At 39.5% G+C, this 19,688-nt stretch overlaps 1 protein-coding gene across 1 annotated transcript; it reads right to left on the bottom strand.

Moving 5' to 3' along the window:
• Positions 1-1,658: 1,658 nt before the first annotated feature.
• LOC131929369 (kinase suppressor of Ras 2) lies at positions 1,659-12,288 on the bottom strand (the record flags this gene model as incomplete). The annotated part of the gene is given in 8 exon segments (XM_059285512.1): positions 1,659-1,863; positions 3,283-3,417; positions 4,271-4,492; positions 5,796-5,963; positions 7,513-7,617; positions 8,165-8,240; positions 11,109-11,236; positions 11,520-12,288. Coding segments are annotated over 8 exon segments (1,808 nt in total), but the record flags the coding sequence as incomplete, so codon positions are not given.
• Between the last annotated feature and the right edge of the window lie 7,400 nt (positions 12,289-19,688).

Raw genomic sequence — 19,688 nt, 5'->3', positions numbered from 1 at the left:
TGTCAGTTATCCAACCTGTAATATGACATTAGACAAGCAGCAGCCATATCAGTTAACTCACACTGCTGACCTGTGGGCAGCTGTCAGTGTAACAAACTTGCCTTATAATGTATGTGTATGTACAATCTGGATGCCATATATACAGTCCATATATAAAAACATAATAATACATTACATGTAATACGAAGGGGTGTAGAGGACATGTTCACCGGGGTATAACAAGGGTCCACCTACATTCATTTGCCTGCCAAGGCCTATACAATACTTTTAGGGAAGTCTGAACTCGCTTAACCACAGCCTCCCAGAGTTATAATTTTCAATAGTTGGTAGCCTTTTTTTAAAACCAGCTTTCTGTAAAATGTCAGATGCCAGGCATCTAAATGTGTCTACATAGATAAACAGCTCAAGATGACTAATGCAGTCTCAATATGTCTGAATCAGTCATCTGTTATGTTGGTTACTGTCAAATTTGTATGTGATTCTGGTCCGTGGCAGGTTTCATGTGAAGCTGGTCTTCTGGCAGGTTTGGTGCTGGTCTATGGCCGATTTGATGTGATGCTGGTCTTCTGGCAGGTTTGATGTGATGCTGGTCTATGGCAGGTTTGATGTGATGCTGGTCTTCTGGCAGGTTTGATGTGATGCTGGTCTATGGCAGGTTTGATGTGATGCTGGTCTTCTGGCAGGTTTGATGTGATGCTGGTCTATGGCAGGTTTGATGTGATGCTGGTCTATGGCAGGTTTGATGTGGTGCTGGTCTATGGCAGGTTTGGTGCTGGTCTGTGGCAGGTTGATGTGGTGCTGGTCTATGGCAGGTTTGATGTGATGCTGGTCTATGGCAGGTTTGATGTGGTGCTGGTCTATGGCAGGTTTGGTGCTGGTCTGTGGCAGGTTGATGTGGTGCTGGTCTATGGCAGGTTTGATGTGATGCTGGTCTGTGGCAGGTTGATGTGGTGCTGGTCTATGGCAGGTTTGGTGCTGGTCTGTGGCAGGTTTGATGTGATGCTGGTCTATGGCAGGGTTGATGTGATGCTGGTTGGTGATATGTTTGATGTGATGCTGGTGTATGGTAGGTTTGGTGCTTGTCCGTGGCAGGTTTGATGTGATGCTGGTCTGTGGTAGGTTTGATGTGATGCTGGTCTATGACAGGTTTGATGCTTAAGTCTACGATGATAGGCTTGATTATTGTATTTTGGCATGGGTATCTTGACTAGCTTCTCCAGCTTTAGCTTTCAAACAAATCGTGAGCTCTGTTTAGTCTCTCTGGCTCTGAAGAGCTGTGTTTCTTGTGGAGAGGAGACTGGAAGAAAATAGTGAAAAAAAACCATGCATAACTCAATGCAACACATTCGAAACCGAAGTAAATAAAGTTGAAACATGGTAATATTATGAACAGAAAAATGCTAAGTACACACACTTTAAAACGGTAATGTTAAGTAACAGAATGAAACGGTTCCAAAAACTTACGTGTCGCTGTAAATCTTTACAGAGCTCCCTGAACTCTGGCCTGTAGAGAGGTTCGTGGGCCCAGCAATCTTCGATTAGAGTCTAAAATAATTAATTAGTTAATCAGTAGCTATAATTACCAAGCAATAATAAATATATTTTAAAAATAGGTATTACCTCTAATTTGTGGCTAAAATAATTTTAATATCATGCTATCAAGAAATAGCAGACTTAGCCCGAAATGTTACCAGATTTTTTACATAGCGAGGTAAAGAAAAGCTGAAACTTGCCTTGATGGCTGTGCTACATTTGAGTGAATAAAGTATTTGTCTGTGACCTGCACATATTTGCCAGATAATCCGTTCTGGCACAGATTCTTGGAAAGGGAACTTGCCAGTCAGCACTTCATACATTATCGTTCTGCAGTGGCAAATGTACATCCATTATTTTTTTTATTTTTTTTTACAAAATTTCAATAAAATAGCAACTAAGGTTTTAATAACAGTCACCGTTTTTAATAACTAAAACAACAAACCATAATACATAACTAAACATTGAATTACATCTCAGGTTATCATTAATACAGGTCTGAACAGTCAAGAGAGGAGGTTCTTTACAGGCCTCCCCCCCCCCCCACAAGCATGTCTACCGTACCCCTCCACACTATAAAAATAGAATGCTTATACAAAATATAACACAAATCAACTAGTCGCTCCCCTCCCCGAAAGTTTCATGTACCCCCCATCTCCCCAATCCAAAGAAAAAAAATGTCTGAACGATTATTCGATTATTCACACATCTTTACATTAACCCTTGAGACGGTTATTTTTAAATCTGTCTTCGTATAAATTGGACCTAACTATTAAATATCGTAAACATCTTTACTTCAGGTAAAATTAACCGCTTTAGTAATAATCATTTTAAAAATAATCATAATTTTAGAACTTCTTAACTCTCGCGTAATGTCCTACTTATATAGAAAGTCAAACTATAACTATGTAAAATGTACTGCTGTAAACATAAAGAAAATGTGTTCGTGATTTTATTACCTAACGTGATGTCGCGAGAGTTTCTTCTCATAAAACCTCTTGATCAAAGTTGAGTGCGTCTCTTCAATTAGCACGCACATAAACTAAGGCCCAGTGTTAAAGAAAAGGAGGTTTTTAAATACAATTCTTCCCCATCTTAATTTCCTGTACCACGAAGTAACGCGAACTGGTCTAAATACCCCACCCCCCCCACTCTTCCAAAAAATCTCACTGGCCTGAGGTTTAGATTTAACTCAGACAAAACAAGCTAAATACTTAGTTTAATTACACAGGTTTTGCCAACAGAAAAACATCTTTAATCATCGATTTATAAACAATTGAAATGTCAATAGTTATTAACTTGAGGTGAAAGTAATAAATGGCTTATTCATTTAACATAACATTGATTTGCGCAACCTTATTTTAAAATGCAGGCTAATCTAAGAAATAAATAGTCCCCCCCCCCCTCCTCCCCCCCCCTTTCTCCCCCCCCCCCCCCCAAGACGACTTAAATATCTATATTATCTCCTAATTCTGTAGCTTGTGTTCACACACAAATTCTTCTTTTTTTTTCTCTACCCAGGTAAAGTCGTTATGATATATTTTCTAAAGCGATTTAAAAAAAAAGTTCATTTTCCGAAACTGTTTAAATTTCAATAATAAACCTAAAAATTAAATGTAGTCATTTTTACTATGTGATATTTTCTAATGCTATTCCTCAAGGACACGTACGTAGAAAAAAAAGTTAGTGTTTTAGAAATGTACAAGGATGTAACAAGACCTGCCACAAGTAATTACGTCACAAACTTACCCAAAAGCGAATACGTCTGTTTCGGGCGAGTATGCCGAGAAGGGCACAAGCCTAGGGGGCATAACTCTAATGGTACACATGATTTCAGGGGCAATGTAGGTCAGATGGCCGCGGGGAATAGTGCCGTAGTCGGGCCTGATGGAAGAATCGGATAACGGGTTCACCACTAGGGACTGTGGTCATTCGAAATTTATAAAGTGCTATAGATTTTCTATAAGGCAGTTATGCTTCAGAACATAAGAGTTTTGTAGTTTTTAAGTCTGCTTACGACATGGAAGGAATTCAAAGTATCTGCTGCAAACGTTAGACTAAATGATTATGTAATCTTGCAAGAAGCAAGTATCAAATGTATGTCTCAAATAGTTTTTTTTCTCTGCCTGCTTGTAGTTTTAGACAAATAAATAATTTTAAGCCTGCTTCAAATAAAGACTGCTGTTGTACTACCCTCCCATCCCCGAAAGTCTCCAGTTTAGACCCCGCAGTCCGCAGAGCATCCGTGAGTTACCCAGCTCTGATGTGTATCTTAATTACGTTAGGGGAAGTATAGACTGATAGGCATACAACTGACCCCACAGTACATTTATATGCCGTGGTCAAAGATAAAGGTGAACTCTACTTTAGGTCAGGTCCTTAACGTGAGGTTACAGTACACGGGTGTTGAAATACTTTGACGAGATAAAGAAAAAGGTTATTTATTCATATGTCGCGACATTATGTGTTAACGACTTTGGACAAATTATAGACAGAACTTGATTCTGTTAAGGTATTCAAAATACAATACTGTAAGTATAACGTTATCTTTGCGGAGAAAAATTCTAAATTATGAAACTGATATTTTTTTAGGTAGGCTTAAAAGCTTACCGGTTACCGCTTGAAATATCGATTTATTTCAATGTTTTACTTTATTAAAAAAACAACACTTGCAGAGATTTCGTAATGTTTCGAAATGTCAAGCGAACTCTTATGATAGCTAAAACAAAAGAACCACCTGTCATGGACGCTGTCAGGAAACCCATAATCCATTGCGCTGACCTTGACTTTGTGACCAATGAAGACATTTTTGGTGTTGAGCTTCCTTAGAACAATGCCCTTCGCGTGAAGATACCCCATGCCCAGCGCGATCTGTCTCAACACGCCTATCTTGGTGTGCATGGACATCTTTTCACGTTGAATGTGGATATGCTCGTACAGTGATTTCCCTTGAGGCGAGCTAAATCAGTAAAAGGGAAATAATTACTAAACAACTGAAATTACATTTTGCCGTCTATGTCGTGTTTAAAAAAAAAACAAAAAAAAAAAAAAAAAAGAACAAAAAAAATTAGACAAATATAATAATTTTAAAAATCAAACACGAAAAGTATATTCTAAACATGAAATATTTTTTTTCTGGCGACAAAAGAAACGCGTTTTACTAGTAATTAGAGTTTAGGATTATACGTTGTGGCGTGAGCTAGGATCAGGGTTAGAGAAGTGCTGATAATAATTAATTACTTTTTCCTAGATCGGATATCACCCGGTGCGGTAACCCTTGATGTTACCCAACTACAATATTGGGATATACTAAAACTACAGGTAATTTGGTGTCACCCCCATCCCTGATGGTGTCCCCCTGTGCCTAATGAAGTGTACAACTTTAATTAATTAATCTAACTGGAACAAAACAGACTTTCTCTTAAAAATATATTCATCGCTTTAGTGTCACCCCGTTGGATTATGTTGCCTAGTGCGGTCCGCACCACCGCCACTGTTTTGTGACGTTAATTCTTACACTACGTTTACACTTACGACATGTATACTATACATGTCTAGAAAAAAGCAAACACGTCTTTAGACCTAGCGAACCATTGGACAGATGAAGTAGCTTTAATTTTTTTTTCTAGAAATATGAAGGGATAATATGGTCAGGCTATGCCTAGCCGCATTTATTTTCCCTAAATTGAGTTTGGTATCCACTAGGGTTGGGTGAACTCAAGGATGTTTTACTGACTTGAACCCGGATCCGAACTCGAGACTTTCGGGTTAGCAGTGTAGCGTTCTGTTGCTAGGCCAGCCGTTCCATTCGCAACAAGTTACGATGGATGTTTCCCAATAAAACTAACTTGTAGCATTTCTCCTTCTCCCCCTAGACATGCAGACCATAAAATACAATATGTAGTAAGTGAAGACGCGGTATTATCATTATAATCCTAGAAACAAAATGACACATGGGCAGTGGCGTAGCTACCGTAAAGCTAGCGTAAGCAAGGCATAGGGCCCAAGGCTAATAGGGGCCCTTTTTCGAAAGTCTGAGGAGGGGGGGTGCAAATCGAAAGTTTGAGGAAGAGGGGTGCAAATCGAAAGTTTGAGGAAGGGGGGTGCAAATCGAAAGTCTGAGGGGGGTGCAAATCGAAAGTTTGTCCCCGGTCGCCGGGAAGGGTCGCTACGCCCCTGAGGGGCCCACTAACACTTTTTGCACAGGGGCCCAAAAACCCTAGCTACGCCACTGTACAAGGGACATATAAACAGTTGTGTACCACGTGACCACGGCCAAATTAGGCTGGCTTGTACAAGCTGCCATGAATAAAATGATGTTCTCGTGACGAATGCGGCACAGTTTGCCCAGGTTGGCCCAGAAAGCGTCCTTGTCTTTCTGTCGCAGCTTCCCGAACACATGGACAACCACGTCACCATGCCAACGACCTCTGGTGGACAGAAACAAGGTCAGGGTTAGTGCCATTAGAATACAAAATTACTACACATATTACAGAGATCAAAGATACACTTTTTATAATGGTGTTTTTACTTGAGATTAAATTTCCATTTTAATAGTGGTATTTATACTTCAGAGGAAAAAAAATGGTTGAGTATACTTGACATAAAATTTACAAAAATGTACAATTACAATTTAAAAAAAATCTAACCAATAAGTCTATATATATATATATATATATATATATATATATATATATATATATATATATATATATATATATATATATATATATAATTTAAGAACATTTAGATTCATAAAACTACTAGGGCATTTCGATTTTATTTTTATAATCCAGAAAAGGCTTTCTAAAACCTACTTTAGTTGCCCAAGAGAATAAAATAAAATAATAGCTGATAAAAACTCGTAAACTGTTGATTTTGATAGTTGCGGGCCTTGTCTAGCCAATAGCTAGTGTAAACACGATGTTTAATTCATCGACAAATCCCGGCAAATGGTTCAATTAGGGCTGACGGCTTTAGTTCTCCAGCCACTAAAGCTAATTACATTCCCGCTGGTACCACGAGATTTTCTAAACCGATCCCCGGCGGCCTTTGTAATTAATTAAAACATTTGACCATCCCTAAAGGCTGGTCATTTCAGTTGATTTGTTTAACATTGGTCATTTGAGTTGAACTGCTAACATTGGTCATTTCAGTTGAACTGTTAACATTGGTCATTTCAGTTGAACTGTTAACATTGGTCATTTCAGTTGAACTGTTAACATTGGTCATTTCAGTTGAACTGTTAACATTGGTCATTTCAGTTGAACTGTTAACATTGGTCATTTCAGTTGAACTGTTAACATTCTATCTCACTTCTTCTCCTACTAGACGCCCCTGACTCAAGGTAACATAAAATCTGTAACTCGACTTTTTAAAATAATTTGCTTGTTGTTTTTTCTCTATTGATAGTTGTACCTTAGAAGGCGATTTCCTCCTATACAATAAGTACTACATGTCATCACGGTAAACACCATAGGCCCAATGACTCCCACTTGAATCTACTTTCTAGATTTCCAAATCTTGTGTCCACCAAAGAACAATCTGCAAGGCGGCTGTTGTTTGATTACGAAGTGTACTCTCGTAGATGCGTTGCTGTCATCTACCACGAGGTCCGAACTCAGAACTTTTGGAGCTAGCAGTAATATGCTCTCCCTCTCGTTTATACCGTCCACATTCATTTTATCGATCTGCAAAGTCTATAACCCTATCATTCATTTGACCTACTTTTATTCAAGCCTGACCCCTTATTCGACCTAGTTATACAGTTTACAGCTCCATCTCTGGACATAAGTGTTCATTTTACATTTAATTTGACCCACTTACAAAGTTTACAAACCACGCCCCTTGTTTGATCTTCTAGCAAAAGTAAAAATAACTACACCTTTTTTTTTTGACATTTTTGTCAACTTTACAATCACCTATCCTTGTGTGACCTACTTGAAAAAATGTATAAACCCTATCCTTTTTTTGACCTACTTGTAAAGTTTACACCTCCGACCTTTCCTGCTGAGATCCCCCAGATTTAGATCTTTGAAGTTGATGGAAAAATCTTTCAGCGACGACTTGCCTCGTATACCAAACCTGAGAAAATATTCACACACGTCTAAGTGGGGGGTGGCCTGATCAATTTTCCAGAAATAAACTCAAAATCACAACAACTGATTTCCCTAACTATCAATTACTCTTTAACCAGGGTGAGGTTTAATGGCGGCTGGTAGCATCTGTACGTTTACTGCTGTATATAAAGGAACATGCCTAGCGTGTAGATAAGCCTATGTTTCAGCGTCCGATGCGGGAACAGGCTTTTTTGTACCTCTATAGACCCAGTTAATACAATATTACTAATTCAAAAAACAAAACAAAAAACAACATTGATTTCCCCGTCCCTTTCTCTATCCCTTTCTAAATATACTACAGGCTCGTGCATACACACACACATATATAAGCATGCACGCACGAAAACACACACACTCGCACACATACACACACATCCGCACGCATACAAACAGCGCTCACACATTCACACCCGCCCACATTCGCACATACACACTCACACATACACACAAGCGTTCACACATACACACACGTGCGCTCACACATACACACATCACCGTTAGAACCAGCTCACCTGTCGTAGTTGATGCTCATCTCTTGAATAAACGGCAGCTCCATCTCCGAGTCCCCCACACAGGGGTCGTCATCGTCTGGAACATTAAACAGGGGTCACACAACGACATCTTATGTGTTTACATTAAACAGGGGTCAGGCACCGCAGTCTTATGTGTTTACATTAAACAAGGTTCATACACCGCCATATTATGTGTTTACATTAAACAGGGGTCAGAAACGCCATATTATTTCTCTTACAAACAGAAGCGCAGTTAATTTCTAAACTAGAAATACTTAGGTTTATTTTATTTCTTGACAGAAAATACTTATTAAGTTTAGTTTTTTCTTAAAACTAGTAAAACTTCAATTTAGTCTCTTTTTGAAGTAGAAAGTACATTCATCTTTGTACTAAGACCAGCACTTCATTTAATAGTGTATCTGCTTTCAGTTCCCTCTCTTCTGCCATCGATCTCTAAATCAACAACTACATCCACAATATAATTTCCACATTAAAACTCCACTTATCTAAAACAGATAATGTTAACAGCATCTATAGCACGTTTAAAGGCAACAGTATTAAGCGGTTTTAAATTCCTTCTATTATTGATTTATCTGTCGTAGCGTATGTTGGCGTGGCCTTGAAAACTAGCCAGGAAACAGGAAAGTTAAATTACAGGCATTAAAAACAGTAAAGTTTGAATCAAGTGTTCACGGCAAGGGTCTTCTGTCACGATTTTGTACTTCACTTTGTTGTTGGTGTTGTTATCAATGTTGGTGGTGTCGGTGTTGTTGTTGGTGGTGGTGGCGGCGATGTTGCTGTTAATAGTGTTGATAATGGGGCGGTGCTACTTTTGTTATTGTTATTGCTGTTGTTGTTGGTTTTGTTGGTGGTGGTGGTAGCGGTTTGTGATAGTTGTTGTTACTGGTATTTGTGATGTTGTGTTAAGGGTAGTGTGGTGGTGTTGATGTTATTGGTGTCGCCGTTGTTGTTGTTGGTGGTAGTGTTGGTGGTGGCGGTATGATGTTGCTGTTGTTGTTGTTATCGTTGTTGTTGGTGATAGTGGTGGTGGCGGTATGATGTTGCTGTTGTTGCCGGTGTTGTTGTTATCTATGTTGTTGTTGGTGTAGCTGTTGGTAGTGGTGGCGGTGTTGCTGTTGTATTTTGTGATGGTATTTATCACTTGGTGACGCTAGCAACAGGTGAGAATATTTTATGTAGAACCGTGCTTGTTGACGTTAGGTAGCTGCTGTAGGTAAAATACCGTAAAGCCGTACATTTTAATAGGTCCGTGGGAATACAGATATTGATGTCTATTTCACCATGTATAAAGTCCTGTTAGCTAGTCTATTATCTACCTCAACATGTGAAAAAACAACCTGTTATATGAACTACATGCAGCATTCCCTATAGGTTCAAAATTCCCCATAGTAATATCCACTTAACCACAAGTCAAACGTCACGTCTAATGACAAACATATCAATGTATATTTCTACAATTCACAAACGTGTATGTTCTCTGATATACTACATATTGATATCAACTTAACCACATGTCAAATATTGCGCCTAATGACAAACATTTCAATATATATTTCTACAATTCACAAACTTGTATGTTCTCTGATATACTACATATTGATATCAACTTCGCCATATGTCAAATGTCAGGTCACGCCAAACACCCTACATGTCAACACACACTTCAACCCAATCGATGACATCCACGTGCATATGTCACCAGCTAAAGAGGATCCTCCATTGATCTCATAGTCTGGATAATCTCACAGAATCGATCGGTGATTTATTAATCGATAATTCCACAGCATCGAACTGCAAAACGGGAAGTCGGAGTCAAAAGCGAGTCAGCTATTATTTATGCAGTGTCGACCTACGTCGTGTTTTGGTTGTGGGCGGGTTGCTGTAATGGTGGGGAAACAAGAGCCTGTGTAGACACCATTAGTGGGGGAAGGGGGGGTCACGTGAGGGGTGGATTCCTTTTTATTTGGGTTAAATCATTGGCAGAATAGGATCAATGTGACGGCCTGGTTGCACGCCTGCTAACCTGAAAGTCTCGAGTTCAAACCTCGGTCGCCTGTTAGTAATACATCCCTGAATCCACCCACCTCTGAAGGGTACCGGTCTAAGGCTTGGGGAAGTAAAGACAGCGGGTATAGTGCTGAGCATTATCCCTTCATATGCCGAGGTCACATGACACATGGACCGTCAGGTTCAAGGTAATACTTTCCTGTTTCTAGAGTAGGACTAAGATCCGATGATTAGGTCATTGATAGAAAGTGTTTCTTTCAGACATTTTTTACGCGGGGGGGGGGGGGGTGGTGATTAAGCACGTTTGTGACCTGTTTGATAATCAAATGATGTCTGCACTTCAGCTCACAAAAACAAAATAACGGTCACTTTCGCGTTAAGGCCAGACGCTATACCTTTGTTTTCGACAATGAAACATACATATTTGATGAATGCCGAATTCAGTGTTGTTTTCTCGTGATCGTGTGCATCATGCGCATTTTTACATGGTGATATAGTGTAGCGCGTTGGTTGGCTGAAATGTGACTTGTGTTGGTTGAAGTTTGAAGTTTGTTGGGTGAAGTTTGACTTGTGTTGGCTGAAATTTGACTTGCGCTTGATGAAATTTGACTTGTGGTTGATGAATTTTGATTTGTGTTGGCTGAAATGTGACTTGTGCGTGATGAAATGTAACGCGCTTGGTGAAATTTGAGTTGTATTGGTTGAAATATAATAGTGTGGTAAATATTTTGTTAGCATACGGCTATGGTAGTGTGGCAACTATCAGCAGACGGCTATGGTAGTGTGGTAATCGTCTACATACGACCATGGTAGTGTGGTAAATATCATCAGACGACCATGGTACTGTGGCAAATACCAGCAGACGTCCATGGTAGTGTGGTAAATATCAGCTAACAACCACGAAAAAAAACATTACCTGCACGCAGTTGTTTCCTACACGGCAGCGGCCATGTCTTGATCAGCCGGCGTTTGACGATAGGCGAGGAACCCTTTTCTCCGATACCATGTTTTGCCGGTGCACTAATGGTGCCGGTCAGAGGACTCCTTCGTGGAGAAATATGGTTGGTATAGACACATTTATAGACGATGTGTCATCACATTGATAGGATTATACTTTAGAAGCGAAGTGTCAGACATATAAAATCATATATATATATATATATATATATATGTATATATATATATATATATATATATATATATATATATATATATATATATATATATATATATATATATATATATATATATATATATATGTCAGAGCTTAAATACAATGGCTTAACCGTCAGAGCTTAAATACCAGAGCTAAACTGTCATGACTTACCGGCCAGGACTCAGCTGCCCAGTTTTCTGTAAAAGCTTCATGTATTTATTCCTCGACTGACGCAGCTGCTGACTCCTAGATAAGGCTCGCGTCGCGGGAGTCATGATGGACGTTTTCGACGTGTGGTTCTGGTTCAGCTTGAGCGGGTTGCTAATGAAGTGTGACCGAGGCTCTGGTGCCGGAATCTGGTCAGCGAATTCGATGTTGATGTCCACAACCGGCTTCTTGTGACCGGCGTTGGGAATACTTTTATCGTGGGTGAAAAGTTTAGAAATCAGCGGCGTGTTTGTCCCGCTGTTTCTGCCGCTAGACGCAATAGCAGATGACGATTTGGAAACGCCGATGCTAAACCCACGCGACGCCTCTGAACGCTTCAACTCCGGGTGATAGTTGTTGATATGGCTGATGATTAGATAATCCTCTTTGATGGGTTCAGTTCGTAAAGTGTTTCCGTTGACGGAAGCAGCGGTGAAATCCCCGCCCTCGGCGCCGTTGGGTTTGTCCGCCCTGTCGCCGCCTGCCGTCTCTTTGACTGGGGAGACTTCGTACCGTCTCTTGGACTGAAGCCAGTGGCGGATCCGTGAAGCGATGGAGGTGAAGATTCCAGTTTCCGCCGCCCTTGGGGGTTCGGTTTTGTTGAGGTGCAGCCCCAGGCGGCAGGTGGGGGGTTCCCGCAGGCTGAAGCTCCGGCACATGCGGATACATTTTTTGTGTCTCAGTCCGTTGGTGTCTGTGTTCACTTGCAGGACTTTGGACCAGTGGGAGTCACCTGGGGGGTGTACGTGAAACATCTTTTACAGTTATTATACACGGGGGTGGGAGTAGGTTAAACATCTTTTTTTACAGTTAGTCTAAACCTGAGGGGTGGGGGTGGATTAAACATCTTTTACAGTTAGTCTATACGGCTTATAATTAATTTGCACATGATTTACAGTTAGTTTGTAAAATAGTTTAAAATTTTTAAATTATTTGTAAACAGCTTACGATTAGTTTTTTTTTTATTTTGAGACGGCGTGGTCGAATTGTAGAGCATTCTTCCGCTACCACGAAGTCTCGAGTCCGATTCCTTGGCTTGAGCCTTACTCTGATGGGTACTTATCTTACGTTAGATAAAGGCGGCTCGGCATAGTGCTGACCACACTATCCTTGCATATGTTTAAGTCACAGAAACAGGTGGGCCGCCAGGTCCAAAAGGAACGTTACTTCGTTCTGGTTAGCAGTTTAACGGCACGTAGTCCCATAGAAATAATTTTTTTTTAGAAATTTTAAAATACTATTTATATTTTTACGTATTATCTAAAAAGTTCAGAAATTGTGTTTCAGCATTTTTTTCTAGCATTTCTTTTCCATTAAACCCGACCAGAGGCGTAGCGAGGGGGGGGGGGGGGGGCGGGGGTGCGGACCGCACCGGGTGACACCATTTAGGGGGTGACACCAAGGCAAAAAATAGCAAAATATATAGAGAAAAACTTGACGGGGGGGAAGGGGTGCAAATCGAAAATTTGAAAGTTTGTCCCCGGGAAGGGTCGTTATGCCTCTGGGGGGTGACTCCATTAAGTGCCGCACCGGGTGACACACGACCTCGCTACGCCACTGCGTTAAACTATCCAGTTATGGGGTAATAGTTTAAAACAAATCGGTTTTGTAGTTGAAATTTCGTAAAAAAGATTTGACCCATAAAGGACAGAGATAGCAATGAGCACGACAGATGTATCTAAGATAAATAAAACCTTATAGAGACGACAATAAGATACCATAGTAAAAGATTGGAAGGTCAAGTATACACATCAGAAATAGATCAAAAGCTATTTTTAACTAAGGGAAAACTAAGTTTATTCAAGGAGGGTCGGGAGAGATAAAAGATAAGAAATTACCAGCATAGATGAAGTATTATGTCATGCTGGGCCGGTCGTTCGCGACATTTGTGATGTGTACTACCGCTAATTACCACACCAACGTGTCATTAACCACGTGACATTTGAAGTCTCGCCCCGAGAGCGAGACGAGGTAAACAGACGTTATCTCCAGGTCACGTGACGTAGACGTGACCTTCGTCTGGCCAGCTTCTGGCCACAAGGTTCATGATACTTAATGACATTATGGCCATGTTTGTTGTGTGACATTATGGTCATGTTTATTGTGTGACATTATGGCTATGTTTGTTTTGTGACATTATGGCGATGTTTGTTTTGTGACATTATGGCGATGTTTGTTGTGTGACATTATGGCCATGTTTGTTTTGTGACATTATGGCTATGTTTGTTTTGTGACATTATTGTGGTGTATGTTAAAAAACAGCATGGTGATTTTTGCTTTCTGACATTATGGTGTTGTTTGCTCTGAGACATTATGGTGGTGTATATTTTTAAAAGCATATTGATGTTTGCTTTTTGACATTATGGGTATGTTTGCTCTGAGACATTATGGTGGTGTATGTTTTGTAACAGTTTAATGATGTTTGCTTTGTGATGTTTGACATAATGTCGATGTTTGCTTTGTGACAATACGGTGAAGTTTACTTTGTGACAAAACGGCGATGTTTACTTTTTGACATTATGCTGATGTTTGCTTTGTGACAATATGGCGTGTTTGCTTTTTGATACAAATGGCGATGTTTTTCTTCTAATGACACCAGTGATAAGACAAACTTTATTTCTTATAAAAACTTCATCGAAACTATTTTTTAAAGTCACCCACTACGACATGTGCTTGGAGATAGGGGTAGCATCACAGATGGATCTAGTCTTGAGTTTTAAGCATACACACTTTATAATAACATATTGCGAGTGGGAGGAGGGGGCTAGGCTTGATGCTCTTCCTGAGACCCGTGGATAGCTTTAAAATATACATTGATATATGTATTAAGAACAGAAGATTGAGATATATACAAGGAACAGAACAATTTATATAAAATATTGAATTTTCTTGGCAAATATCTTGGTCTACACAAGTTTAGTATTTAAAAAAAATCTTTGGTTTAATTGTGTTTTAAAATATTTTTTGGTCTATTAAATTTTATTACGTTTTATAATACATCTTTTGTTCTTTTCAGTTTAATTAGGTTTTATGGTAAATCTTTTGGTCTGCAAAGTTTATGAGGTCTCATGGTAAAGCCCCCTCTCCCTAAGACTCCACACCCTACTTAATGATAATCTTCTTAGGATCTGCAGAAGACCAAAATATCACGTGACCTTATGCACTAAGTATTTTTTTATGACGAGATCAAACTAAGTCTCGTGAGGTCACGTGCTCACATCTGTCAATGGATTCAAAAAATTAGGAGTTGGGAACGGTGGTGGAAGCAACGAAACAAAACCAGCAACAAAATCTTAACTAAACCTCACAAAAACGTGCAACTCATGATGATTCTACAGTGATAGTACCAATTTGACATACAGCGATGTTAATAACAGGTCAACACAAGAATAACAATTTTATCGAAATCACAATCCCCACAACACGTTCTTTCAAAATCACTAAAGCAATATCTTATTTCAAAGATCAATATCCCTGCAACACTTTAATCCAAATATCATCACCCTATCATCTTCATTCAACCATGACCGTCTAAACAATTTCTCACAAAAAACACCACCACTATAATAATAACAACACCTTCAGATTAACAACTGCACCACAGCGGCAGCACCACACACCATCACCACCACATCACCAGACCAACCACTTGTATAGGGAACACCAGCACTTGCCTACACAACGAACTGTATAAATTACTTACATAACAGGCATACAACAATACAGACCAAACACAGACCGAACCGATGATCAGTTTGCATTCAACATTTGAACAGAGGACGCTCAACGCTTGACTGCCTCAACAGCTCTTTTGTCTTGCGATCGTTTAATTATTAATCAACTTTTTATTGCACTCAAATCGACGGCCGAAACAGGACGAATCAATATACACTTGGTTTTATTTATTTGAGATGAATTGTGTAGCCAATACAAATGCCGATTTTTTTTTCTGTTTTATTTTCTTTCTTTTTTTGTGTAGAGTAATAGTGGTAGAAAATACTTGAACAATATTTAAATGAAAAAGGAATGAACAAGAACTTAGCAGGCTAAAAAAACAGAAAATATTGTCTCAAATGATGGTGTGTGTGTGTGGGGGGGGGGGGGGGGGGGACTATGATGTCGACGAGATGAGAAATAGAAAGACGGGGAGGTGTGAAGAGGGGGGGGGGTAGTCTGAAATATGGTCAATAGAGAGATGGTTTGGAGAGGAATAAGGGGGTGGGGGGTGGGGGAGGCCGCTCGATGAGATTAGAATTTAAAAATTGTGACGGCTTAAAAATATGACGTCGTATTAAAAACAAAGGTAATCTAAGACGTGTGATGCTATTTACCTGGGATCGATTTCAAGTTTAAAAATGTTATTTGAAGAAAAATCCCCGACTAGCCCTAACGTTCGATGTTTTTTTTTGTTGTAATGAAAGATTTCTGAGGCACATTTTTATGAGTGTAAGAAAAAATAGATTCAGAATCCTAAATTGTTTTGACATGATCTATACCGAGCTATATATGAGAAGATGAGCTTAACATATAGTGCAATGGGGTTATCTACACCTACTGCGCAATGACATGAGCTAAACCTACAATGCAATGAGGTTATCTACACCTACTGCGCAATGACATGAGCTAAACCTACAATGCAATGAGGTTATCTACACCTACTGCGCAATGACATGAGCTAAACCTACAATGCAATGAGGTTATCTACACCTACTGCGCAATGACATGAGCTAAACCTACAATGCAATGAGGTTATCTACACCTACTGCGCAATGACATGAGCTAAACCTACAATGCAATGAGATTATCTAAACCTACAGTGCAATGACATGAGCTAGACCTACAGCACAACGACTACGATCTAAACCTACAGTGCAATAAATATGAGCTAAACCTACAGTGCAATGACATGAGCTAAACCTACAGCACAACGACACAACGACTACGATCTAAACCTACAGTGCAATAATTATGAGCTAACCTACAGTGCAATAAATGTGAGCTAAACCTACAGCACAACGACTACCATCTAAACCACCAACATACCTCGTATTCTCCGTTTGTCCTCCATTTCTTGCAGCCTCCGTTTTTTTCTTACTTCTGAAACACCAAACAAAAAAATATCGTTAAAATCACAGCCAATCAGCATCTAATAAAGAGCTAAATACCGACTACCATCAACGATTCACAATATCAGACACTCACAAGACGATGCAGGTGTCAACTACTCATCATGTAAACGAAACAGCGACGATGAACTCACTCTAGCACACCACCACCAACTTACATCAGCTGGTCGATCTTGGTTTGGAGTTATTTTTACCTCCTCTCATAGACAGGCTGTAAAAATTTTAATATTTCACAGCGCAATTGATTTTTAACTTAGAAAACCGGTCTGGTGTTCTGCAAGCAATGCTAATTTATGCATGTTCTCCAGACTCGATGCTTAATTGGTCGATGCCTAATTGGTCGAGCCTAATAGGTCGAGCCTAGTCTGCCTGCAACACGAAGAGAGCAGACCACGATCCATGTTGCTATTTCAACAAGTTTTATTCACGGAATCCCTTCAATGCGGTTATAGAAAAATATGTTGTTATCCATGCTTTTTATGTTTAATGTTCCTTTTTAAAATAAGACGCCCCCCCCCCCACTAAACTTTAATGTTAACCCCTATTTATTTTTACACCCCCACCCTTGAATAATATAAGTTGTAACATTTCGAAATGTAAAATATAATCTTGGCGTATTTTACTTACCCGGGCTAGTCGTGGTTTGGAAATCTTACCTCGAGTGAGAAACAACAGCCATTGATTTCATTCTCCGGCCAACAAAAGCCGCACGTTTCCTTCGTCACTCTCCGGTGTTTTAATATCTTATAAGTTCTATAAATAGCTCACAGTTTCTCATGCAGTTTCTCCCGGCTCGTAATCCAACACAACACCAGAGATTAAGAGCGATAACTCGACTCTCCGGGCAATAAGAGTTATCGTTCATGCGGTATTTGAGAATATAGACGAGCTTTGGTAAGAACTAAAACTTCGGCTTCATTTGCTAAATGTGTCTGAATAAAAATAGAACTCTCGGTATCCGGTCATTTGGGGTAATTTCCAGGGTGGGGGAGTGAGTGTGAGTACAGATTGAAGGACCGTCGAAGCAAGAGTGACAGCGTATGTTATGTTCACACCAAACTCTTATATCTATAATGTACCGTGGACATCCCCCAATCTGACGCCATTATTCAGTAAGATCGGACAGCCACTTAAGGAAATCATAAGGGAGTCCCATCATACGGTGGGTCGATCAAAACGATTTCTACCCGGTAAAAGAATAGGTAATATTCTACATTTTATGTTTTAATTTGGAAAATACATGAAGATAAAATTTAAATAATCAAACACTGGAGTCGGGACATAAGCATATCTTACATAATTTCAACATTAAATCAAAATATTAGTGTTTTTTTAGTTTAAGTTAAAATTGTAATAAAAATAGCATACAGATAAATCATGTCTTTGGAAGTGATAATCGACACGTCATCCGATAAATAGCAGCGGACCACTGACAACATGGGGCAGAGGCGTAGCGACCCTTCCCGGTGCCCGGGGACAAACTTTCAATTTGGCCCCCCCCCCCCCCTCAACTTTTCGATTTGCACCCCCCCCCCCGTCAAACTGAAAATATGCAGCTAAAATGACATTTTAATTTGTTTTTACAACCCATTTTGGCCCCCCTAAGGTCGGCGCCCGGGGACATATTTCCTCCCTACCCCCCCCCCCCCCCCATCGCTACGCCTCTGAACAGGGGTAATTGTGAGATTTCGGACAGAGACCACTAATGTCAGGGTCATCGTCATTTTACGGGCAGTGACCCCTACTCTATGGGTCATCGTCAGACTCCTGGCAGCGACCCCCAGTGACCCCTGCTGTCCCTTGTATCAAGATGACAGTTTTGCTGACAGCTGACCTCACACCTTGGTCACACTAAATCTGCCCAAGATTTGTTGCTCTTCACCCCCCCCCCCCCCCCCCAGGACAGAGTCTATCCTCACACCAAGGAGTCCCAGAGCACATTTTATTCCTTGTTGACAAAACTTGATTCGTCAGCACTTTAACTTTTTTACTTTCTCGTATATACGAAGTATAGAGAAAGTCTTGTAATCGTGCAAAAAAAAAATCGAGATTTTTGCAAATCTCGACGTTTTACATCTCACTGATACGGAAAAAACATAATTTTGCAATCTTGTCCGTATGTCTGTGTGTCTGTGTGTGTGTGTGTGTGTGTGTGTGTCCGTGTGTAAACACGATAACTTGAGTACCGTTACAGCTAGGTTGATGAAATTTCATATACAAGTATTTTATCAAAATCGTAGATCCGTATCAACTTTTGAGCGATTTCGGATAACCGGAAGTGGTACTTTTTCTACTTTGAATTTTTCAAAAGCCTATAACTTGAGTACTATTTCAGATAGATAAATGAAATTTGATGTGTAAGTAAAAGATCTAATTCTCTACCTTCTGTCAAATTTTGAGAATTTTCCGTTGACCGGAAGTACTTATTTACACTACTTCCGATTTCTCAAAAAACTAATGTAAATTTTAAAAGTACTAATAATATTGCGCACTATTATGCGCTTTTTTATTCGCGTTCACTTGGTGTGCAATTAATTTGTCTACGAGATTTTATTCTATTTTTAAAACTTTAAGTATTTAAAATGGATTAAAAATCATGTCTAGAAGTCTATAGCCCGAGTTCCCATCCCCTGTTATTTTATATAAGAATATTCGAGAAAGTTTAGGGGAGATCACTCCCGGTTTATTTAACTTCGCTGTTGTTGAAAACTGGCTTAAAATAATCGAGGAAAAAACCTATGAAACAAATTGTAATTTCTATTTTCGTAGCACTTTTGTCTTCCATTCATTGATATTTGGATTTTCATTTTTCTACGTGTTTGTTTTATTAAAACAAGTGTTATTTTCATTCAAAAATTCTATTATACTTAATGCATATCTTTGAGAACTGTTTTCTGTATTCTTTATATTTATAGTCCTATATTTTAAAGAATTCCTAAAGTGATGTAAATAAAGCGTGTATTTTGGGTTAGATTTATTGACGTACCTAGTTAGGAGCAGAGTTTTT

Source organism: Physella acuta, unplaced genomic scaffold (assembly GCF_028476545.2).
Source record: "Physella acuta isolate Inbredline_101_S28 unplaced genomic scaffold, ASM2847654v3 ptg001620l, whole genome shotgun sequence".
Taxonomy (NCBI): Eukaryota; Metazoa; Mollusca; class Gastropoda; family Physidae; genus Physella; species Physella acuta.
This window is presented reverse-complemented; position numbering and strand designations above follow the sequence as displayed.